This window comes from Vitis vinifera, chromosome 14, assembly GCF_030704535.1.
Source record: "Vitis vinifera cultivar Pinot Noir 40024 chromosome 14, ASM3070453v1".
NCBI classification, from domain to species: domain Eukaryota; kingdom Viridiplantae; phylum Streptophyta; class Magnoliopsida; order Vitales; family Vitaceae; genus Vitis; species Vitis vinifera.
The window spans coordinates 29690373-29716882 of record NC_081818.1 but is presented as its reverse complement, the minus strand read 5'-3'; the positions used below and the strand labels follow the sequence as shown (position 1 = coordinate 29716882).

The 26510-nt window shown below is 34.2% G+C and overlaps 1 protein-coding gene across 1 annotated transcript; it reads left to right on the top strand.

Annotated features, from left to right (window-relative positions):
• Positions 1 to 4816: 4816 nt before the first annotated feature.
• LOC100262881 (mini zinc finger protein 2) lies at positions 4817 to 5831 on the top strand. The gene has a single exon (XM_010662765.3). It carries the CDS (start codon positions 5249 to 5251, stop codon positions 5636 to 5638), a length of 390 nt encoding a protein of 129 aa, XP_010661067.1. The 5' UTR covers positions 4817 to 5248; the 3' UTR covers positions 5639 to 5831.
• The last annotated feature ends 20679 nt before the right edge of the window (positions 5832 to 26510 follow it).

The window sequence follows — 26510 nt, the reverse complement described above, 5'->3', positions numbered from 1 at the left end:
CCAGTTTGTTCGTATTTTTGCCTGGTCTAATTAGTGAGTCGGTTTGGTGTGTTTCCTTATGCCATTTACATCACAAAATGGAAAAAGGAAATAAAGTGATTTACAAGCCTAAGATGCTTTGTATTCGAGACCATCCAAAAGCCAAAAACCCTAAAAACTTTTTGGTGGACATCACAAGCTGGGTTGGGTAGGTGAGAAGCAAAAGGCCTCATCTTTCTTTATCCTTCTCAAAACACAATCATACACTTCTTTTGAGTCCCCATCACCCCTCAAATCCATCTTATTAACTCTCTTCATCTTTTCTATTCTTCTTTTTCTTCCCATTCCAATATACTTTACCTACATTACCAGTCAATTTTTAAAATCAATTTCTTCTTTTCTTCTCCTCATTTCAGTAAGTCAATTAGAGCAACTATTACACACACACACGTTGAATCATTCACATGCATGCGCGCACATAGAGATATGTGCATACATGTTCATTCACAACCCTGTATACACACAAATAACATATGTTACGATCAATTTAATATGAATGTCATATGATATTTGCAATCAATCGGATGAGTTTAATATTAGCTAACTCATAAAATAATCAATAAAATGCAATTCCTATATGTTTGTTGTTGTTGTTATTATTATTATTATTAATATTGTTGTTATTTCCATTCTCTTTTATAAGAAGATTTGAGATTGAATTAAAGTTATATATGTTAGTAAAATATACTTTTTAGGTCATTTTCTTTTACAAAATTAAAGAAGTTTTGTTTCTATTTTCTCTTATAATTAGATTTTTTTTTTCATTTTTTTATTAATTATTTTTTTTTTAAAATTAGTTCCTAATATTATATGAAATAACCCAAATAATCCTCCCTAACCATCATGCATGATTATTTTTATACCATCAAATAAACTAATCAAATCATATACTTACGTTTTCTTTTTCCTTTTCCATGAACCTTTTTGAATTCTCACTCGACTTCTTACTTTTTTAATACAGTATAAAGTCATTTGATATAATTAGTGTTAAGATAGAGTTGAAAAGATGTTTACAATTCAAAAAAGATGGTAAGAAGTTTGAAACGCAAACTTACAACCATCAACATCACTACCTCAAAATTGGGTTCTTTTCCATGACTTTCTATACAAAACATTATTTCTATTACCTTTTTAGCCAAAATAATTTCTTGGGACATGATTTTACACTTTGATGCACCGCAATCTTCACTAGTCAAACAAGCATTAAAAGATAAGCAATAATTCAATACAAAAGCCTATATCAGTAAGCTGCTATAAAGAAATATGTAAACATCCATTAGCCAAGTTCAAACTCATAAACAAAACTCTTATACCATGTTCAATTATTTATGAACTTAAAAGTTTAAACTATAAAATAACAGTAGAGCAATCATGTTTGTCAAGACGATATATAGAGGTTAAGCCATAATATCTTCCATGAATTTTCGAGAAAAAAAACTTTACTATGATATGAAATTACTCATTTGTCTAAAAATTTGGCTTCATTAGTTAGCGTTCAATATTAAGCTTCAAAATATTAATTTAAAAGCAACAAAATTGGACATGTCCCACAGGCCTAAATGCATTAATGAAATGAAAGTTATCATTTTTTTGGGGTCCCATTATCTTCAACAAAGGAGGAACGTTTGACTAGCGAGAATAATTACGGATTAGAATTCAAACCTTTTGTGCTTGGTTCATTGATGAAATCCATAGGAAACTGACAATCCTATAACAATTAGGGGTTAGAGCAGCTAGTTTATTGGTTCCCACCATTAATAATTGTTTCCAAATAAAAGGAGCATGGCACGTGGGCACATCAGACAAATGCTGAATACACATAATTTTTTGTTATTCAAAGTGCCCAATACTAAATATATATGATGTGGGTTCCATTTAATAATTCAAGCATACACTTTAAATTTTGGTTTTAATGGGTTCAGTGTTTGATTTTGCTTTGATTCTTTGAATTAAAGTCTATGTACATGTTTAAAAACTTTAGAAATTTTTGTTATAGAGGATTTAATTTAAGTTGTTGTTATTCATTTAGATTAAATAAGTGGAATATTCAATTATAAATAATAAGATAATCTCGATTTTGAAAAACTTCAAGTATAATTTTGCCCTTATTTAAATATCCATTACCCCTCAATATTCATTTTTTCCTTTTCTGTAGATGTTTTCTTCCAAAAAATTATATTTCATATGTATTATTGAAAAAACTAAAGTTCATATAATAAGAATTCCTAATTCTCTAGCAAATACAATCTTTTAATTTTTATCACTTTTTTGCATGTCCTTGCATTAACATTTAAATAATATTGATTTAACTTTTTTTAATATGTACTTTATAAATTGTTTTAATACAAAATAAGAAATGATCTTTTTAACGCAAAAATGATTGGAAGTTCATGTTCTCATCATCTTTGATAAAATCAAATCCACTAGAAAGACATTCGTAAACTACCATATCAAAATTCTCAACCGTTAACTCGATTTAGAATTGATAGTACATCATGCTAAGGGATTATTTTGTCCTTTTCGATCAAATTTCTCTCCATTATTTGACTCTACGTAACAAGAGAAGGGGTTGAATAATTGTTTCATCATCTTTTCAATTATACTCAAACTTCGTTTTCTTAATAAGCCACTTTGTTGGTTCAATGTAATGTGGTGAGAGTTGGCACCTCATTTCCGGCCACTTCAATCAACCTGATAGTGGATGTAAATTCTTTCCACAATATCAATTTTAATAATTTCATGTGCTCACATCTTTGCCTAATTAAGGCATTGCACATCTATCCCTTTTACAATAATTTCAAATAATGCAATCTTTGAATCTGTACGAATGGTATAATGAGAATCAAAGAAAATATTTGAATAGTTGGCATGTCTTGTTCATTAATAGAAACTATTCCCACTTGCCCATGGCTGTGTTGGCTGTTTTGGGATATCTAATTACATCCATTAATAAAATTTATTCTTCTTTTCAAGTGATTTAAACACCGAATTGATCAAGATGTGAATAACCTCATCATTTTAATTTCTTTAGTAAACATATGAAAAAGATATATTTTTAACTTTGACACCAAATATCACTTTTTGGTATCACCTCAAATTGTCCTTTTCCAATCTTTTGTTTAGATGCATGCCAAAAACGTGATTAAAAAATATGATTAAAGTATAAAAAATATTGTCGAAAGTAAGAAAAATGTTCACATGTTCTAAAACCTAAATATAATCGATTTTTATAATTAACATATCCAATTATACACTAAAATTTAATGACTCGTGATAATTAAAACTTTGATATAATAATCTTCATAATAAAATATTTCTATTTAACAAGGTTTCATATATAAATTTACGGACAAAGTGTTTTAATTAAAGTAACATATGATTTTTGAAAATATTTATAGTTTTTTTAATATTTAAAATATAAAAGTTTTTAAGTGTTAATAATATTAGAAACCTGTCCTACCATCTCTATCAAATAAAAATTGCTTTGGAGAGGAAAAAGAATGCAAAACGTTAACTAGCATGATTGCAATTTTGAAGAAAATTCATTTTAAGGGTTTTTAATTAAATAGTGAAGTGTTGGTATAAGAAATTACATAATCTGTCTTATAAAAGGCGAGAACTTCTCATTATGCTGTGTCCCACGATCCCCGCCCTTTACAATCTTTCCCCAAAAGGAAAGATGGATCTACTCTGTTAGCTCTATTGACCATGTTTAAAATAGCTATCACCATTTTCTTAGTTATGAAAACGTCAATTTCAATATGACATATATTATTATAAAAAGCAAAGAGAGAGTGATTAAATAATCGCACTGATTTTCCTCTCAAACTTTAGGTACATGCATCTATGCTTAGACCAATCTCTTCATACTTCAGGGCATAAAATAGAAAACAATGCATTAGCTTTTTGGGCCATCAACCATTTTTTTAATGTGTGTGAGTACATATCAAACTCCACTCAATTGTAAATAAACTAGGGGGACTCTTTGGGCCTTATTGATCCTTGAGATATAAGATAATTGAACTTTTAAATTAGTTCGAGTCAAATGTTTTTTAATAGGAAAAATAAAATCATAGCAGCATTGAAAAAGAGGAAGCAAGAAAGAAAAAAACAGTGATCAAACCATTGGTTGTAAGCCTCATCAAAGATTGAATGCAAGAATTAAAGACACAATTGACTAAGATGTTTGAGATGAAGGATTTAGGAGCAGCAGACGATATTCACAGTAAATAACATTAGTTTAATTAGAGGAAGATCTTTTATTAACTGTTGATGTTGATTAGTACTACTTTTTTTTATATCTATGAACAGAATTGAAATATCTTATGATGGACACTTTCTTAGAATTTGAGTAGAAAAAACAAATTAAGGGGCATACATTTTCCTTTTCCTTGATGTATTGGATTCTCTTGGATGCAAACAAACAAAAGCACAGGTTTGGCAAACCTAGTTTTCAAACCCACGTTTTTAGTTCAAGCTTGACAATTGTTGTTGGCATTGTTTTAGCTTTTATCGCACCCCATAACTGCCTTTTAGATTCTCTTATAGGCCAGGAAACTTCTAAAAAAAACAATTACACAACACCGCACCCCAGACTGACTAACATAATTCTTTTATCATTTATTGTAAAATAAGGTAAATATCGTGAGATGACTGAAAATCAATTTTAATTCTTTCGTGATAGAGATTATAGTAAGAGGAAAAAAAAAGAAAAAGAAAGAAGTAGTAGAATCTCTCTTAATTAAGAGGAGATTGCGTCCACACAATTTTACATTATAGAAGGAAAGAAAGGAAGAAAGAAAAATGTAAGAGCATGGAGCTTTAGATTAAAAAGGAAGCTTAGCTGGTCATTCTATTACAAAGTAGTCACTGTAATGGGCCAAACGAAAGGTTTTCTCATCATTTTAGGGTTTGCCTTATTTGCGCGGGAATCGTTTTTATTCAGTGATGATGAGATATTGGGCAGTTGGACAATCAATTCACAACGACCATTCTAGGGTTTTTGGAGAGTAAAATACAGAAAATGACACAAAGTAAAAGTTGGTAATGGGTTTTTTCTTATTTGCAATAAAGATTAACTCCCTAATAAGAGGGTTACAGGCTATAAATAAGCATTCTAGGGTTAGGGTTGGCAGGAACAAACTCAGAGCTAGTTTGCCACTTCCCCTCTTCCCCCATCTTCCTCTCTCTATTTCTTTCTTTCTCTTCTATGCCAGCTTCTGATTCTGGATCTCTGGAAGAATTGGAGAATTGCAGCTGTTTTCTTGGTGGGTGTGGAGAAGAAGGTAGAGTAGATTTGGGGTCTTGTAGGATGAGGAAGCGTCAAGTTGTGCTTAGGAGAGATGAGCCATCAAGAAGCTCAGCTAATTCATCTTTCACAGTGAGGAGTGTGAGGTATGGAGAGTGTCAGAAGAATCACGCTGCGGGTGTTGGAGGGTATGCTGTTGATGGGTGCAGAGAGTTCATGGCGAGCGGTGAAGAGGGAACCAGCAGTGCACTCACCTGCGCCGCCTGCGGCTGCCACCGGAACTTCCACCTCCGGGAAGTGGAAACCGAGTTAGTGTGCGAGTGTTCTTCCCCTACCTCAAATGGGAAATAGAATTTTAATAATCATTTCATATCTACATCTGGTGTTTCCTGTAATGAATTGTCTCCTGCTTTTCCTTTGTTGGGTTTTGAGATTGTTGTGTTATTTTCTTTCATGGTTGATGATGCACTCGACTGAACTTCCTCTTTGATAACCATATATATTGATGGAAAAAAATATGAGTGTACTGTTGCGTTGTTTTGAAGAGACAAGACTCCTTTTTTTCTACTCTCATATGCCATGTTATTACTATGGTTAGCTAGTATTATTTCTCTGTTCAATTGAGTAGGATATTGCTTGAGTCATGAGGCTTTATACCATCTTTGGAGCATGAGTTTTTACTTCTAAATGGAAAGAAACGTTAACCAAAGAGAGAAGGAATCTAAATGGACAACACCAGATAAAAAACTTTACCATCTTCAGGTTTATGAAGTTGCACCATTTCAACCAAGTGATACAATAGTATCTGCATAGCAAGCACCCAAAACCCTAAAAGATTAGAATCTTCTTTTGTTTAATTACTCCTTGTTTGATCAATTAATTAGCCTTATATATGTGTCTTTTGAAAATTGTAATTTTTTGCACTGTTTGAATCTATTCCTAGTTTCAGTATTTGAGCTTAATTGCCCTAATAATTAACTTAGCATAAGACATGATTTTATCAAGATGTACTTTCCTGTGGCTCATATCGACTGATGGGGCTCTTGAAATTAACAAAAATGGTGGAAATTAGTTTTGACATGAACTGAGAAAGTGTATCTAGTGATGCTCATCAATGACCTGTTCTTGGATTGTACAGCATCAACTTATAGGTATGTGCTGATCCTTGGCGTTAATTTCACTTTAGCAAAAATTCCGTAGCATAAGTCAAAAACAATGCAGTCTAATCTGTATGGAAAGATCACTTTGTATTTTATCAAAGGCTAGAGGCCCACATATCTAATCATGTTGGTTGTTATAATGGAGGAGTTCTTTAACCATGTACTTAAAAGGTGATTAAAGCTTAAGCTAACCACTGATATCATAAGGTCTGATATCATATCCATCTTTTGGTTGGTAAGTATAATTTATTGTTAATTAAGGAACCAAAAAAGGAAGCACAGAAGAAGAGGTCCAGAGTTAAACAACTCTTAATTAAGTATCAAAGCCTTTTTTCATCTATTTTAATCAGAATTGCTTGATTCCTAATCCTCTTTTCTTTTGCTAAAAAGGAAAAAACCCTCAGACTCTATTAAACCCTAAAACATTTTTCTTGTTGGTACTGTAGAAGCATAATAGGAACATCAAACTGATGTGCTTGGGCAAACTTCCCTATACAAAGTATCATTCAGCAGTGACAACATCTAGCTTTTTTGGTCTGCAAACATTTCTGATGAAGATCCAACCAATGTAATACTAAAACTCCTCTGTAACTCTCTTTTCTTTCTTTTTTCCTTTGCTTCAAGAATTTCAGACTCATCATCCTACGGTTAGATGTTTGCCATGTGTGGTATGTAAGCAATAAAGTGCTCAAGTTTGGCACCAAGTATGGAGGGAGCAAACCTTCAGGTATGTGTTAAATTAAATCGGGCAGATGTCAAATCCGCAACATCACAAATAGTCTTTGCATGATTCTGGAGTATGAATATTTACTGAATGGGTGAAATAATGGTTGAATTGTTAGGCCAGTAATGTTGAGAATACTGCACAAATGGTAACAACTAACTCACGGAGAGATACAAGGGGTTTCAAAAATTAGTATTTTTCAGCTATATACCTAACAAGATATTTTCTAAGGTAGCTTTGTTCCTTATCTTCTCACAGTTTCCATTGTCTTCTTCTTTTCCATTTTTTGTGTATGGAAAGGATAGTACCTCCTCATCTGAGGCCAATAGCTCTCGCCAACACCTCAAAGAGGGTGAGATGAACAAGTAGCCAAGTACATGATCAATAGGGAGAACTGTATATATGATCATGTACGTGCAAGTCATATAGCTAGCTTTGCTGATGTGGAGGTGTAACAGCTTCCATTCTGGCCATGGACACTTGAGTAATCTTATTCCAGAGCACATAAAAGAAGATAGCCAAAAACAGTAGGAGAAGAAGAAAAGAACATCTAGAAGAAGAGATAATTTATAAATGAAACATTCCCTAGAATTTTTAGACTTGTCATATCTAGTGGTTTTATAATCTTTAAATTTAGGTATTTATATTTTCACTTTTCATCATCAAAAGCACATATTAAAAAAGCATACTTTGTTCAAAATTGTAATGAAATTAAGGGCACTAATGTGGTACTTTTTTCCCCCCAAAATTGGTAAAAATTTGGATGGGATCGAGTTGATCCAAGTTTGTTCCTCAGATTTAATTTTGTCATATTTTGGTAAATGTCTTTAGCTGCCAAAGTTCAAGTCATGAGGGAGACAATTTTATGACAATAAAGGACCTTACCCAACTCACCATTTCTTAGGACTCTACTTTGAGAGTGCCAAACTTGAAATATATTTATATAAGTTTTATTTGCAATAGCTTTGATTTTTATGTTTGAAAACCATATTTAACAAAAACTTTTATTAAGAAAACAAAGATATAATTAATATTTGTATAAAAAATTAATCTAGTATAATATATGCTTTTATATCCTCAAATGCTCATGTCTCTCTATTTTTCCAAAACACATATTAATCATGTTAAGAAATATGATAATTATATTTGAAAATTCTCTCAAACATCCTTAAAATAAATAAATAAATAAATTATATTTGAGCTTCAAACTTGCTTTTGCAAAACTCTTCCAAGCATGGTTTACACTAACCTAAATTTGTCATACTCCGTAATAATGTAAACACAAAGCATCCTTTGAAAATGCACTTGGGCAAGAAATCCAATTACTGAATGGGCTTATGGATAAGAAAGAAAGGAAAGTCCAAGGGCATGCAATGAGGGCCGAAAAGAAAGTAGGAATGTACTCACTAGAAAATGATGAGGCCCATTCAGAGCTTCAAAACAACTCACATCAAATTACTTGCTTTTGATAACACATTTGAAAGCATAGATTGGATCCAAACTTAAGATGGAACCAAGGTTATAACATTATATATATATATATATATATATATATATATATATATATACACTAATTAATGACCTTTATTTGTCTTCCTAGAGGGTTCTATTAGTAACATTTATATCAAGTGCATCAATGGTAATTCAATTAAATGACTTTTAGGCATAGAGTTGTATGCTAGTTTATATATTATACTTAAATAAGTCTGATCTTGATTACGAAACTACTTGAGGGAGGGGGAATAGGTAATCAAGCAATTAGTTTCCCAATTTTTAATTTTTATCTCTTGAATCAACAAGAGATAACAGAAAGCAATCAACAACAAGCAATTATATGTGCGAAGACCACTTATAAAGTCTCTTAGAAATTTGGTAGATGTAAAAAACCTTGGGTCAAACTAACCATAAAAACAACCTAATATATATATATATATATATATATATAAGAAAAACCTCATAAAAATGTAATTAGAAGTATAATAGATATTTTAAAGTTGTTTTATTAAAGAATTTGATATATGTATAATATGATTCATTATATTTGATTATAATATCGTATGCATCAATAAAAAATATGAATTTTATAAGTGTACATTTATTATTAAATTACATTAAATATTATTTCATAATAATATTGTGATATTTGATTATAATATGTTTAATTTTAAAATAAATTTAATATTAAAATTATGATCCATTTAATTCAATTGTATTAAATGATATAAAATAAATTGTGATATATGTACAATTTTTTAATATTTAATTAATCTATTAATGATATTAAAAACACTATGAAGAAAATTATCATGATAATTTTTATATTTTTGGTAATCAATTAAAATATTTTTTTGCATTTAATTATAAAATAATTATAATTAATTTGTTCTCTAAAATATTCTTTTAATAATTTTTTTATATGATGACTTTGAATATATATGTTTGGTGCAATATATTTAACAAGGGGCAAACTTGTCCTAGTGGTAAGTTGAGCTAAAAGTTAAGTCTTTTGTTTGGGGTTCGAGTCCCCTTAACAATAAAATTGCAAGGCATTTTTAAGGGGTACTGTAGCGCATTTGACCACCTATTGACCCGCGTTGACCATTTGATATAGTTGACATATCGAGAGATATTGGCGATTTTTGAAATGTGTATGTTAGGAGTTTACATTTATTATATGGATGAATATAAGGATAGCTGAGACATCTAAAATTTTTTAATTGGTGATAATTTAGTTGTTTTCTAAAGAAAACTTGAAGGGGTGACTAAAGTTGGAGTACTATGGTAAGCATGCGATTAATAAGAACTATGGAAATGTGAAATGCATAAAGCCAAAATTTCAATGGTAAAGAAGCAATAGCCCAAAGTGTAAAACTAGTTTCTACTATGTGTCTCATCTTACATTCAGCCCTGTCATTTTGTTTGGATATTTTAAGGTAAGAACAACAATTTTCAATCTCACATAAAACAAGAAATGCTACAAATGCTTTGAATTCACCTCCATTATCATATTGTAAACAATGTATATGAGAATTGAATTGATTTTTTATTGAAGTTTTGAACTTAATGAAGATAGCCAAAGTTTGATCTTTAGTATGTAAAGGATAAAGTCAAGAAAACTAAGAAAAATCATTAATGAATAGTAAAAAATAACTTGCACCAATTGTGGAAACAATAAGACCCCACAAGTCAGAATGAACTAAAGCAAAAGAGTGAGTAGTTCTACATTCAGATAATGAAAATGGTAATATATGGTTTTTTACATATTGGCAAACACAAAAAATAATATTTTTAGGACAAAGTCCAACCATATTATTTAAATTCCTAGTAGGAAATACATCAGAATTAGAAGTGAAGAGGGCTAAGGGTGCAATTGTTTGAATAAATCTTGTGGGGAACTTGTACAAAATAGTTGTCCACTATTTGCATGTACATTACATTAAATGGGAAAGGGTCCAAACCACTATCCCACTTGTTTGTTCATTAGAAGGACAAGGTATTTATATCACACATATCCTATTCTAGTTCAATAAAAGGTAGGATAGAATATATTGCACCCAAATGTGCCCATAACTCAGCTACAATTATGATCTAAACACAAGTAACCTTTGTGAAATGTGTTATAGCCAAGGAAGACACATTGGATTGGACGATATAGGAAATTACATTTATTATATGGAAAAATATAGGGATAGTAGTGACAACTCAAAATTTTGAAATGATGATAATCTAGTTGTTTTCTAAAGAGAACTTGAAAGAGTGACTAAAGTTGGAGTACTATGGTAAGCATGTGATTAATAACAACTAATAATGCAAAATGTATAAAGCCAAAATTTCAATGGTAAAGAAACAGTAGCCCAAAGTGTAAAACTAGTTTCTACTATGTGTCTCATCTTACGTTCAGCCCTGTCATTTTGTTTAGATATTTTAAGGTAAGAACAACAATTTTCAATCTCACATAAAACAAGAAATGCTACAAATGCTTTGAATTCACCTCCATTATCATATTGTAAACAATGTATATGAGAATTGAATTGATTTTTTATTAAAGTTTTGAACTTAATGAAGATAGCCAAAGTCTGATCTTTAGTATGTAAAGGATAAAGCCAAGAAAACTAAGAAAAATCATTAATGAACAATAAAAAATATCTTGCACCAATTGAGGGAACAATAAGACCCCACAAGTCAGTATGAACTAAAGCAAAAGAGTGAGTAGTTCTACATTCAGATAATGAAAATGGTAATCTATGGTTTTTTACATATTGGCAAGCACAAAAAAACAATATTTTTAGGACAAAGTCCAACCATATTATTTAAATTCCTAGTAGGAAATACATCAGGATTAGAAGTGAAGAGGGCTAAGGGTGCAATTGTTTGAATAAATCTTGTGGGGAACTTGCACAAAATAGTTGTCCACTATTTGCATGTACATTACATTAAATGGGAAAGGGTCCAAACCACTATGCCACTTGTTTGTTCATTAAAAAGACAAGGTATTTATATCACACATATCCTATTCTAGTTCAGTAAAAGGTAGGATAGAATATCTTGCACCCAAATGTGCCCATAACTCAACAACAATTATGATCTAAGCACAAGTAACCTTTGTGAAATGTGTTATAGCCAAGGAAGACACATTGGAATGGATGATATAGGAAATTACATTTATTATATGGAATAATATAGGGATAGTAGAGACAACTCAAATTTTTGAAATGATGATAATCTAGTTGTTTTCTAAAGAGAACTTGAAAGAGTGACTAAAGTTGGAGTACTATGGTAAGCATGTGATTAATAACAACTAATAATGCAAAATGTATAAAGCCAAAATTTCAATGGTAAAGAAACAGTAGCCCAAAGTGTAAAACTAGTTTCTACTATGTGTCTCATCTTACGTTCAGCCCTGTCATTTTGTTTAGATATTTTAAGGTAAGAACAACAATTTTCAATCTCAAATAAAACAAGAAATGCTACAAATGCTTTGAATTCACCTTCATTATCATATTGTAAACAATGTATATGAGAATTGAATTGATTTTTTATTAAAGTTTTGAACTTAATGAAGGTAGCCAAAGTCTGATCTTTAGTATGTAAAGGATAAAGGCAAGAAAACTAAGAAAAATCATTAATGAACAGTAAAAAATAACTTGCACCAATTGTGGAAACAATAAAACCCCACAAGTCAGTATGAACTAAAGCAAAAGAGTGAGCAGTTCTACATTCAGATAATGAAAATGGTAATCTATGGTTTTTTACATATTGGCAAGCACAAAAAACAATATTTTTAGGACAAAGTCCAACCATATTATTTAAATTCCTAGTAGGAAATATATCAGGATTAGAAGTGAAGAGGGCTAAGGGTGCAATTGTTTGAATAAATCTTGTGGGGAACTTGTACAAAATAGTTTTCCACTATTGGCATGTACATTACATTAAATGGGAAAGGGTCCACACCACTATGCCACTTGTTTGTTCATTATAAAGACAAGGTATTTATATCACACATATCCTATTCTACTTCAGTAAAAGGTAGGATAGAATATATTGCACCCAAATGTGCCCATAACTCAGCTACAATTATGATCTAAGCACAAGTAACCTTTGTGAAATGTGTTATAGCCAAGGAAGACACATTGAACTGGATGATATAGGAAATTACATTTATTATATGGAAAAATATAGGGATAGTAGAGACAACTCAAATTTTTGAAATGATGATAATCTAGTTGTTTTCTAAAGAGAACTTGAAAGAGTGACTAAAGTTGGAGTACTATGGTAAGCATGTGATTAATAACAACTAATAATGCAAAATGTATAAAGCCAAAATTTCAATGGTAAAGAAGCAATAGCTCAAAGTGGAAAACTAGCTTCTACTATGTGTCTCATTTTGTTCAGATATTTTAGGGTAAGAACAATGATTTTCAATCTCATATAAAGCAAGAAATGTTGCAAATGCTTTGAATTCACCTTCGTTTTAAGATAGTAAATAATGTATATGAGAATTAAATTGATTTGCGACTAATGTTTTGAACTTAATGAAGGTAGCTAAAGCCTGATCTTTAGTATGTAAAGGATAAAGCCAAAAAACTCTGAAAAATCATTAATGAATAGTAAAAAATATATTGCACCAATTGTGAAAACAATAGGGGTAAGACCCCACAAGTCAATATGAACTAAAGCAATGGAGTGAATGGCTTTACACTTAGATAATGAAAATGGTAATCTATGGTTTTTTGCATATTAGAAAACACAAAAAAACAATATTTTTAGGATAAAGTTGAACCACATTATTTAAATTCCTAGTAGGAAGCACATTAAGATTAGAAATGAAGAGAGCTAAGGGTGAAGTTGTTTGAACAAATCTTGTGGGGAATTTGTACAAACCAGTTATACACTACTTGCATGCACATTAAATGGGCAAGGATCGAACCCACCACGTCGCTTGCTTGTTCATTAAATGGGCAAGGTATTTGCATCACATATATGATAGGATATATAACATATATCATATTCTAGTTAAGTAAAAGATAAGATAGAATATATTGCACCCAAATATGCCCATAACTCAACTAGAGTTGTGATCTAAGCACAAGTAACCTTTGTGAAATGTGTTATGGCCAAGGAAGACACATTGGACCAAATGATATAAGAGTCTACATTTATAATATGGACAAACATAGGGATAGCAAAGACATCTAAAATTTTTTAAATGATGATAATTCAGAAATGGTGACTGAAGTTGGAGTACTATGGTAAGCATGCAATTAATAAGAACTATGGTAGTGTGAAATGCATAAAGCTAAAATTTCAATGGTAAAGAAATAGTAGCTCAGAGTGGTAAACTAGTTTCTATTATGTGTCTCATCTTACGTGCATCCCTACCATTTTGTTTAGGTATTTTAGGGTAAAAACAACAATTTTCAATCTCATATAAAGCAAGAAATGCTATAAATGCTTTGAATTCACCTCCATTATCATATTGTAAACAATGTATATGAGTATTTAATTGATTTTTTATTAAAGGTTTGAATTTAATGAAGGTAGCCAAAGTCTGATCTTTAGCATGTAAAGGATAAAGCCAAGAAAATCAAGAAAAATCATTAATGAATAGTAAAAATATCTTGCACCATTTGTGGAAACAATAGGGGTAAGACCCCACAAGTCAGTATGAACTAAAGCAAAAAAATGAGTAGCTCTACATTCAAATAATGAAAATGGTAATCTATGGGTTTTTACATATTGGCAAGCACAAAAAACAATATTTTTAGGACAAAGTCCAACCATATTATTTAATTTCCTAGTATGAAACACATCAAGATTAGAAATGAAGAAAGCTAAAGGTACAGTTGTCTAAATAGATCTTGTGGGGAACTTGTACAAAACAGTTACCCACTATTTGCATGTACATTACATTAAATGGGCAAAAGTCCAAACCACTATGACACTTACCTGTTCATTGAATGGGCAAGGTATTTATATCACATATATGGTTTGTGATATTTTGATGTGGGATAAATTTTGGTTATAATAGAAAAGAATTGCATGGTGATGATTAGAACTATGTACTGATGGTTGGCAAAATGAACACATGACCATTGTGCTACACAATCAATTTGATAAATGTTATAAAAAAATATTTATATATTTTTTATTTCAATTTTTTTCATATAAATATTTATTTATACATTTACTGATAATAATTATTAATGATAAATATGAAAATAATATAAATTAATTAATATAATAGTTTTTAAACATTTAAAATATAAAAAAAATACACAAATATGTAGATAAAATTAAATATTATAATTTTCTTTTCATCTTAAATATTGTACATTTCTATTTAATAAAATATAATCTATTAATGCATTTATATTTATTTTTTATCATTTAATTTGACATATCAAATATAAAAATAAAATATTATTAAAAATTATATATATATTTAATTTTAAGAAATTATATATTTATGATGTTACTGATTCAACCATCGTTAAACCATTAATCCGACCATTGAACCATGAACTGATAACTTTTTCGGCTTAATGATTGGTCATGTTTTAAAGTATTAGTACAAACCATTTTCAAGTTGGCCTTTAAGATGAGCTTTCCTCATAACATGATCCTTAACAAGAAAGAATTGGGGATGGAATTCAAGAAATCGATTATTGTCAATGCAAAATTTAGAGATACTAATGAGATTAGAAGCAACAAAAGAACCATGAAAAACTTTCTTTAATTGAAAGGTTTTAAGAGAATAACCAAATAACCTAGTACCAACATAAAGGTGGAAAGTTTCTTACCATTACCAATTATCTCTTTGTCATTTTCCCAGTATGATTGAACACTTAAGAGTATACTAGTACTTTGAGACAGATAATGTTGTACCAGTATCAAGGAACCTAAATTCATCATTTACAGTAGATAAAGAAGTAACTATAGCTCGCATCTAATTACTATTAGTGCTATTTGTTGAAGCAATGTTATTGGTGATAGTTGAAGTAGTGTAATTGAAAGTTTATTTCAAAATGATGATAGCAACTAAGGACAATGTGCCCAAATTTCCCATGGTGTTGTCACTATGCTTCAATTGCCTTAACCACAAACACTAGATTGATTTTTTCCAAAATTATTTCTATTGTTAAAATGATTATTTCCTTTATTGTTATGGTTTTTTATGTTGTTGAAGTTTCGCCTTTGTGTGGCAACCATATTAGCATAGATATTATCTCATTTTGTTATAGAGTTTTGAATGCACAAACGTTGTTCATGAGTAAGAAGTATGTTGTGGGCTAAATGAAAAGAAATATCATTTTCACAAACTATAAAGGAAGCAACTATAAAGTTATAATCTGCTCCAAGAAGTTGCAAGATTTTATTTTATTTTTGCTACAAGTTCTCCAATTGCTGCAAAATTAGCAACAAAATTATCAATAAATTTTTTACCTTGGAGATGACTTAAAAATTTGTTTTTTACTTATTCATTTTTAAGTTTTAATCGTATTGTTTTTATATCGAAGTTACACAAACCATTTAACTAATTATTTAACAAAGATTTTAATAACTTTTCTAACTTTCTAACAATCTCTCTAACTGTGAGATACCTAACAACATCAATTAACCATTCTATGCATATTAATCTTTGTTTGAAATAAATAAATATATATATAGCAAAATTGGAACAAAAAGATTATCTGTCCCTTCTGGATTTTTTATTTGTCTTCATTCTACAAAACAAGCATGGTTCTTTGAGTAGTAAGTAGTCTGTAACTATTTGAAGAGTTTGTTGTAACAAATAGAGAACTAACCAAGCTACATCCTAACTAATCAACAGATGTAACAACTATAAAGCGCAACTAAACTAATCTTCCCTAACAATCTCCTTTAAACTCAATGGGAGCCTTAAGTGACACTGAGTTTTTTTGGCATACTAAGGAATAAAGAGTTAGGAACAACTTTATGGAATAGGTCTGCAAGTTGGGCTGATAAGAGAACATGGTAGATATGGATTTGCTTCTAAAAAACCTTTTCCTGAACAAAGTAAAGATCAATCTTAATGCTTAAGGCAGGGATAAAGCATTAGGTTTTTTGTAAGGTGAACTATACTTAAGTTGTCGCACATATTATCAGGGTGGTGGAAGGAGTGATCTGGAGTTCTGTAAAAAGATATTGGAGCCATGAAATTTTGGCCACCAATGTAGCAACACTATGATATTCAGCTTCAATAGATGACTTAAAGATGGTACGTTACTTGCGAGAATGCCATGAAATGAGATTTAGACCAAGAAAAAAGCAATAGCCAAAGGTAGAGTGGCAATCATCTATATCTGAAGCCTAGTCAACATTGACTCATGCCCAATTGGTGTCTCAGCTGATTTGTGTTCAGCTGGTGCTCCTTGATTGAGGAAGTGATCAACAAAATTTATACCTATAACACCATACACTAGGGTAGCAAATACAAAGCTACTATAGTATAGTGGCTCTAAGGATCGTTCACTGGGAATGATTTGCAAGCAATCAAGGATACCAATTCCAAGTGAATTGGTTTTGTTTCATTTCACGGTTAGTTTAAGAAATAAAATACAAACTTTGATTGGTAAAGGTTGAGATTTAAACTAACTAACTTAACAGAAGTTTGGAATAATTTAGGAAGAAAAGCATTCCTTGGAGATTTAGGTTCACTGGGGTGGTTCCTCATGCAAAAGACATAGCTCCGGTCAGATGGTTCATTTCCTCGCATTAGAGATTCAACTTAGAGTCAAGTCTCTAACCGGTGATGTACAGAGACTCCTTCAATTAGATTTCACTTTAATTCTCTCACTGATGCAACTTGCAATGGTTCATGCCTCTCACGAGCACTTACCATTCAAGGTGATCTTTAACCTTGGACTTCCCTTCACAAACTCGCAAGAGATAACTAATGGATGCCTCCTAAGAGTCCAAAAGCTTACCAAGTGTTGGTAATTCCAGAAAATCCTACCTTGAAGTCACCTACCAGAGGCTCGCAAGGGGTAAACTAGTGCATTTCCACGGTTGGAAATCACTTGCCTTACCAAGTGTTGGCCTAGGTGACTCCAAGGTGTTTTAAGTTAACTAAAAACATTGAAATCACTAAAGGATTTCACTTCCTCTTCATTACTAGCTAAAACCACAGAGCTTTGCATTCTTGCACTTGGAACCTTCCCCGGCAACCTTAGCTCCAAGGAATTGGAGGTTTAGTTACTCATTCTCTGGGGAAAACTCCTCAGAGAATTCATAACTTAGAAATAAAATGAAAATACAAAGTGAGAATGTAAGGCAGTAGAAAGAAAAGACTTTACTTGCTTACCAAATGGTTACCGAAAGAACTCCTCCCCGAGAACAGGCTCCCGAGAGGTATTTATATCAAACCAATATAAAACTAATTGTTACATAGATATTTGGTCTTTTTACTAACTTAAAAACTAAGGAATCATGTAATTGGTGGTTTACAAGGAGTATTTTGGGATTTAGACAACAAAAATCTAATGGAAAATATCTCCCAATGTCGGTAGCAAGCTTCGGGAGGCTTCAGGAGCCATTTCGCAGGAGAAAAGTGGTGCCTGCGAAATTTCGCAGACACCCAAGAGGGCTGCGAAATTATTTCGCAAGACCAAGCTGTCTTCATAGGGCTGCGAAGTTGGCTTCCACCTTGAAGTTTCCAGCTCCCTTCTCGCGGCATGGTTCGTGCATCGTCAGAAGGAGAAACACCTTACTGTACAAAAGTGTTGCGAAATTCTCGCAACAAAAGGCTGATTCCGCAACACTTCAGAGTGACTGGCTTGTAATGGCTGCAACTTCTTCGTTTCAACTCCAAATCGCGCACCGTTTGAAGCATTGGATTTTTGACTTCCTGAGCTTTGAAATGGTATATAGCTTGCATCATTTGGACTTCAGGAAGTGCCCCAAAAGTGGCTGCTACGACTGTCATCAAGAATATGCTCCATGACAGATTCTCTTTGCTTTTTCTCCTTGCAATCCGGATTCACTCTTGGCAATTGAATTCTAAGATTTGCCCAAGATTCCTCATATCTCTCCTCATTCTTGACTTGCTTTGGTGATCACAATACTAACAAAAACACCAAAACTTGCACAAAGTGATCAAAATTGCTTTAAAGGATCCTTAACATGTCAATTGAGTTAAAAGGCCTAAACTACTACTCAAAAGTGTTAAAAAGGATTAATTAAAGGCTATCAAATAGCACTTTTTGAGTAGTAATCACTCCCCCCAACCGACATATTGCTAGTCCCTTAGCAATATAGGAGAGAAAATAAAAAATAAATAGCAAACTAATCTAAAATTTACAACATCATGCTAAAAGGAAAATAATTCTTAAGTGGCATGATGATCTATTTCTCACATGAATCATTAAAGAAATACAAACCCAAATCTCAACAAGAGTCATAACACTTATGCTAAACACTGTCAATCAAGGGAGTGCATTATGCAAACTGAAGTTTTAAAATCATTTCTACTTTCTAAGAACTAAACTTCAATCTTCCACAAAAATCTATGTGTATTGGTTCCTTAGGTTCCGAGAATAATATGCTACTAATCTCACCCCCCAACCTAACTCTTTTCAACACTTTAGCAACCTGACCAAAATCAATAAGAAAAGAACACACTTTCATCTTTTTTTTTTTTTTTTTTTTTTTTTTTTTTTTTTTTTTTTTTTTTTTTTTTTTTAAGGCAGCTTTATGGGGTACTCTTTCTGACTTGTCCATGTAATGGGGGTCCATCGATGACTCCCAACCAATTAAGGTTTAGGGCACCAAGTTTTAAGGATCTTTCAACCACTAACTCCTCGGATTTTTCCCCGGACTTTTAAGAATGAATTTTCTAATACCCAAGCATCTACCATATGCTAACTCTACCTATTCACCCTTGTAACGAGCATTGAGGTCGGTGACTCCCAACCAATTAAGGCTTAGGGCACCAGGCTTTAAAGGCTTTCACCATATACCCCTCAGACCTTGCTCGGGTTTCAAGGCAAGCAAACAACTTTCTTTATTTCAAAGGCTCATTGGCCTTTTGCAGGGTGTTTCAATTTTTATCAAATGAGGTCAAATATACCAAGTTTCAAAATTATACTAAGTCAAGAGGGAAATAGCTTTTCATGTTATAATCGGAAACTAATGTGCACAGTGTGTGGATAGCTTAAAGTAGAAGAACTCAATTCAATTTCAGTAGAAGTTTCAACAATTGAACTACTTTAGTAAGCATAATCCATACTCTAAGTCAAGTGAAAAACAACATTTCAATTTCTCTTGGTTTAATTTGAAAATTTTTCCTCAAAATTCATGGAGAATAGAGTAACACTAGAGTAAAAAGTAAAAACTACAACTAATTAACCAATATAATTGCAATACCAAAAAGGTTTAGAATACTTCCTTCCTCATACCCCCCAACCGAACTGAGCATTGTCCTCAATGTGATTTGAGTGACTGTAATAAAAAGGAGGAAGTGGTACCTCCATGCTGCTATCAAATTCGAATATTGATTGGGGAAAACCATATGTTTCAAAAAGAATAGAATATGTGAGAAAAGGAAATAAGGAGAACTTAATGCTAATTTTTAACAAGAAATATTCAACTTGTATTACTTTGAGTTCATTTGATTACAATGCTAAAGACAAGTAACACAAGGAATCCCATATATATACCAAAATACTGGGATTTCATTTCAACTAAAACAAAACAAACATGCATAAAAACATAAACAGCAAATATATATAATGTCTGATAAGTGGGGTGATAGTGCTAGGCAGAAGGATCTGCCTCTCCAGTAGGTGGATCAGCTGAGGCTTCGGGCTCTGGAGCTTGAGACTCTGAAGGCTGAGAGTGTGGCTCTGGTGGAGTCTCAGTGGAAGGCTCTACAGCTTGTGGCAGATCGAAATGGACTTGAAGCTGCCTTAGGATGGCAGCTTGTTGAGCCTGAGAGGCTAACATCTGCTCCTGGCATGCTTTGATGGCTGCCAACTCCTGAGCAAGATTGCTCTGGGAAGCTGTAAGAGTCTCCAATGCACGGCACAGCTCTCGATATTCGGATATAGGGATGGCCATCCTCGGCTCAGCTGATGTGGATGGCTGTGATGGAGCAGGTGCAGCTGGTGAAGCTCGAGGGATGGCAGGAGTAGCAAGTGTAATACCTTTAGGTGGATGTCTTGGGGAGGCTCTCCTTGCTGCTGGCTGAGGCTGCCCAGGCTGATCAATTTTGTAGGCCGTCATATTATTCCATTTATCAAGGGTAAATGGCTCACGGCATATTCTCTTTCTTTCCTGCTGAGGCTCAGAGGGGTATCCGAGATGCTCCAAAACTTGGCATAGCAGCCTTGGGAAGAGGAGTGGAATGCAATCTGCTCTTTGAAGCTTCTTCTTGTGAACCTTTTCCTCAAAGTATAGAAGGGCTGCCATGATCAGATGATGAGGCCCAAAGAAGAATCCTTCAGACATCTTGTATAGAGCTTCCAAGAGAACTCCCCTTCTTTGGGTCCAATGCTGCAGGGGATAGATATTATGCCTCAAAAAGGCATCAATCAAAAACATCACTGGAGGTAGCTCCCCCCTCAACAGGTGTGACCGATTTGCAGCTCCCCTGGTTAGTGTGCGAACCATCTCTAACTCAGTTGGATTTGTCCAAGCTTTAAAATTGTCGAATTGGGTTGGCTCAAAAGGAATTTGCAGAGCTTCAGCAATGTGTCTTGCTCCCAAAATACCATGCCTTCCATCAATTATGAAATGGATCAGAGTTGGATTTCTTACTTCTTTGGTTGTCATGGTCTGGTAGAAGTCCGTGACTACCCGGGGATAGAAAAAATCCCTTGGAGCTAGCAGATGCTCCATATGATATCTCCTCAGCAGCTGGAAGGATTGGGCAAGCTCTGGCCTCACTCTGAATGCTGCTAAGTCGAAGCTCAATTCAGAATGGAATGCCCGTGTTCGACAATCCAAGTTTCCTTCGATTGGGGGCTGGGGGAGCAATGGCCTTCGGATCACTTCTTCCAGAGGTGCTTCAGCTGCAATTTGGGGCTCTGGAATTGGCGCTGGAGGCTCCTGAGCTTTTTCTTGGGGTGCCGGAGATGGTACCGGCGATGAAATTGGAGTTGCTTCAGGTGAGGGAATTGGCGAGGGAACCGGTGACGGCACTGGAGTTTGAACCGGTGAAGGATTTGGGGACTGCTCAGGGGATTGCTCAGTCAAATCAATTGGTTCAGAGCTCTCAACCCTGGGCTTCTTCTTCAATGGCTGACCGCCTGATCTTGTCAAATATCGTCTTGCCGGCGGCTTTGGTGGCGCCGGCTTCACTGGAGAAGGTTGTGGTCTCGACGGCGAAGGCTGGGGAGCAGGTTCTGGAACAGAGCCTGGACTTGGCTCCTTTCGCAGACTCCTTTTGCGGTTCGAAGGAGATGAAGATTTTGCTCCTCGCGTTCGTGCCATTTTGGAGATATCGATCTTTGGCCGGCGTTGCTAAGCGGAGAAGACGACCGGAGGTTCGGACGGCGTGGCTTGGCGAAGAAGATGAAGGGGCTGCGAGAATGGCTCTCTGATTTTTGAAACCCTTTTCGCAGCATTTTTGACCGGTATAAATAGGAAAAACGGAAGCCCAGGGGTCAGTTTAAGTTCCGCAACAAAACGCCAATTTCGCAGCAACTTGCCATTTTCGCAGCAACTTCGCAGTGAGTTTCGCAGCTGCGAAATTGATGTCACTGTGCTGCGAAGTGGCACTCGTGTGCCAAAACCACTTTCGCAATTGCGAAATACTCTGCGGAATAGGACTTTTGGTGCGAAATCACGCTTTTTCATTTCGCAACGCGTTTCGCAGCTGCGAAATTGATGTCACTGTGCTGCGAAGTGGCACTCGTGTGCCAAATCCACTTTCGCAATTGCGAAACACACTCGCAGAGGCTTCTATAGTGCTGCGGAATGGGTTGGCAGCAAAATGCCAATTTCGCAGAAGTTTCCTTCACCCTGCGAAATTTCGCAGAGCTCTGTTTTTCCCCTGTTTTTGCTCTGTTTCGGCTCCAATTTCGACCCGATTTTTTTCTTTTCAATCCCCTTGAAATTTCTTCCGCCTGGGATCATATAAAACGATTAAAACACACCTAAAAACATGATTTAAAATCAAAAACTAAGATCAAAAGTATGGAAACAACTTGAAAATTTACAAAATTTACAAAAATTTTGGACTGTGGTAAAACCACGCCCAGCAAACCCTTTTCACTTAAGCTTTTTGAGGTTCAAGGAGGTTGATTGCCTCCTTTTCTGATTTGAATGACTCCATGAACGGCTTAAGACGATATCCATTGACTCTAAAGCTGTCCTTGCCATTGGAATTCAATAAGTCCACCACTCCATTGGAATATACTCGGTGAATAACAAATGGACCAATCCACCTTGACTTGAGCTTCCCAGGAAAGATATGGAGTCTTGTGTCATACATCAGAACTTTTTGCCCTTCCTGATTCAGTTTGCCCGGATCCCATTTGAAGCTTGCATCCTTCACTTGAGACTTGGTTTGAGATGAAGAGATTACGACAGGACATTGATTATTTTCTTCAAGATATGTATATTTCAGCTCCACAGGTAAAGGCTTCAGATTGAGTTTTGGAATTTCTTTTTCAACAGCTGCCTCATCTTCTTCATTGAACAGAGGTAGAATTCCTTCTATCTTTCTCCAACTTTGTAGAGTAGCAAGCCCAATAGGAGATTCAGAAAAACCTTCCTCAATATCCACAAGACTTTCACTCAACTTGTCTTGCATATGCTGATTGCAGTGCTCCTCCACCAAAGTATCAATTATACATAACTCTTCTGGTCCTTCTTCTTCTTCTGGAGTGATTTGCTTTTTAGACATATAGAAAATATTGAGATCCAGGGTCATATTACCAAAAGTGAGTTGCATAAGCCCATTTCTACAGTTGATGATTGCATTTGAAGTTGCAAGAAATGGCCTTCCAAGGATGATAGGAACTAAATTAGCTTCCTTTACAGTTGGATCAGTATCAAGAACAACAAAATCTACAGGATAGTAGAAATTATCTACTTGAACCAATACATCCTCAATTACTCCTCTTGGAATTTTCACTGATCTATCTGCCAAAGATAAAGTGATTGCTGTTGGCTTCAACTCTCCAAGTCCTAGTTGCTTGTAGACAGAGTATGGAAGCAAATTCACACTTGCTCCCAAGTCTAGCAAGGCTTTCTCCACTACCTTTCCTCCAATCATGACTGAAATGGTAGGACTTCCAGGGTCTTTGTACTTCAAAGGAGACTTACACTGTAAGATTGCACTTACTTGCTCAGTCAAGAAGGCTTTCTTGTTTACAGTCAACCCTCTTTTGATAGTACACAAGTCCTTTAGGAATTTTGCATACGTTGGAACTTGTTTGATCATATCCAGCAGTGGAATATTAACTTTCACTTGCCTCAATACTTCTAGGATTTCAGCTGCATTTCTAACCCCCTTTTTCCCATGTAATGCTTGAGGAAAAGGTGGAGAAGTTGATTTCTTCAGCATTTCTTCCTTCAGAAGCTCTTTCTCTGGAATTGCTTTGATTGTTGAATCAGATTCCTTCTTTTCTTCACTGATCTCACTCTCTTTATCTTCCATTTCCTTCCATTTCTTTATCTCTTCTTCTTTCTCAACATGTGGCTTAGGTGTTGGCTGCTCAATTTTCTTACCACTCCTTAGAGTGATCAAAGCCTTCACATCTTTCACCTGTGATGATTCTCCCTCAAGGCTTTCCACTTCATGGACACCTTTGGGATTTTGGTTAGGTTGAGAAGGAAATCTTCCCTTTTCTTGCAGTGTATTCAAATTTGTAAGCCTGGAGATTGAATATTGGATGTTATCAAATTTTTGATTCATATCATTTTGCATTCCATCCATTCTTTTGTTCAACATACTCTCCATTCTGTCCATTCTTTGATCCACTCTGTCCATTCTTTGATCCACTCGAGCATTGGTGGCTTCTTGCTTTCCCACAAAATCTCCCACTACCTTGCTGAGATTAGCTATTATTTGTTCAATACTTGAAGATTGCTGAGATGGTGGATCCGGCTGTTGGTATTGAGTTGCTCTGGCCTTCCATGAGAAATTTGGATGATTCCTCCAACTTGAATTGTAGGTATTTCCATAAAGAGCATTGTTATTGGGCCTGAATTGTCCAACAACATTTGCTTGATCTCTATACATTTCCCTTTCAGCTGAAATTGCAGGGCACTCCTCCACCAAATGTTCAAATGATTGACAATTGGGACACAGCTTCACTTGCACTGGTGCTTCAGCAACAGCTTGCACTTCATGCATTCTTTTCAGCTCCAGCTCCTCCAATCTTCTTGTCATAGCTGCCAACTTTGCTTTCATGTCATCATCTTCTTTCAAATTATACATCCCAGCTTTTGCATTATAAGCATTCAACTGAGACTTCATCTTTCCCACTTCTCCTTTAGTTGGTTCATCCCATCCCCTTGAAACATCAGCTACATAGCTCAAGAAATCCATAGCTTCCTCTGGATTTTTGCTCATGAAATCTCCTCCACACATTGTCTCGAGGAGTTGCTTCATTGAGGAGGACATACCATCATAAAAATAACTCACCAGTAGCCAAGTATCAAAGCCATGGTGAGGACAAGCATTTATAGCTTCCATGTATCTTTCCCAACACTCATAGAATTTCTCATTCTCTTTAGCTGAGAAGTTTGAAATTTGCCTTTTCAAGCCATTTGTTCTATGAGTAGGAAAAAATTTCTTGAGGAACTCAGCTTGTAAATCAGTCCAAGAGCGGATACTCCTAGGCCTTAAAGAATTAAGCCAAATTTTGGCCTTATCCTTTAAAGTAAAAGGAAATAACTTAAGCCTCATCAAGTCAATTGAAGCTCCTCCCTCTTGGAATGTATTACAAACATCTTCAAATTCCTTGATGTGTGCATACGGATTCTCACTTTCCATCCCATGGAAAGTTGGTAGAAGTGGAACAAGATATGGTCTGATCACTAGCTGCTCTGTAGGGGGCACTATACATGATGGTGCACTCATACGAGGTGGATGCATACGGTCCCTCATTGATCTGAATTCATTGAGATTGTCTTGACGACCTTGGTGACTATGCTGATCTTCAGGTGCAGCCTCCATGATATTCAAGATTACTTCAAATTCTCCTTTCTGAGGTGTATCACACTTAACAAGCCTTCCTCCACTGTCTCGTATCCACTTGGGCATACACAACTAGTATTCAGCTACAACTTAAATAAAAACAGAGGACAACAAGAAAAACAGGGCTACAACAACAAAATTAAACTAGACTAAATTTTAAAAAGATAAACTTAGATTGTAAATAAACAAAGAGAGAATGAAAATTAGTAAAGTGAAAGAAACTTTACCAACTTGTGATGAAAATCACAAGTGCTCAAAAATGGTATCACAATGAACTTGACACTCATTCCCCGGCAACGGCGCCATTTGACTCATGCCCAATTGGTGTCTCAGCTGATTTGTGTTCAGCTGGTGCTCCTTGATTGAGGAAGTGATCAACAAAATTTATACCTATAACACCATACACTAGGGTAGCAAATACAAAGCTACTATAGTATAGTGGCTCTAAGGATCGTTCACTGGGAATGATTTGCAAGCAATCAAGGATACCAATTCCAAGTGAATTGGTTTTGTTTCATTTCACGGTTAGTTTAAGAAATAAAATACAAACTTTGATTGGTAAAGGTTGAGATTTAAACTAACTAACTTAACAGAAGTTTGGAATAATTTAGGAAGAAAAGCATTCCTTGGAGATTTAGGTTCACTGGGGTGGTTCCTCATGCAAAAGAC

Coding starts and splice junctions, on each gene's coding strand:
- LOC100262881 (XM_010662765.3), top strand. CDS start 5,249: ATGCCAGCTTCTGATTCTGGATCTCTGGAAGAATTGGAGAATTGCAGC.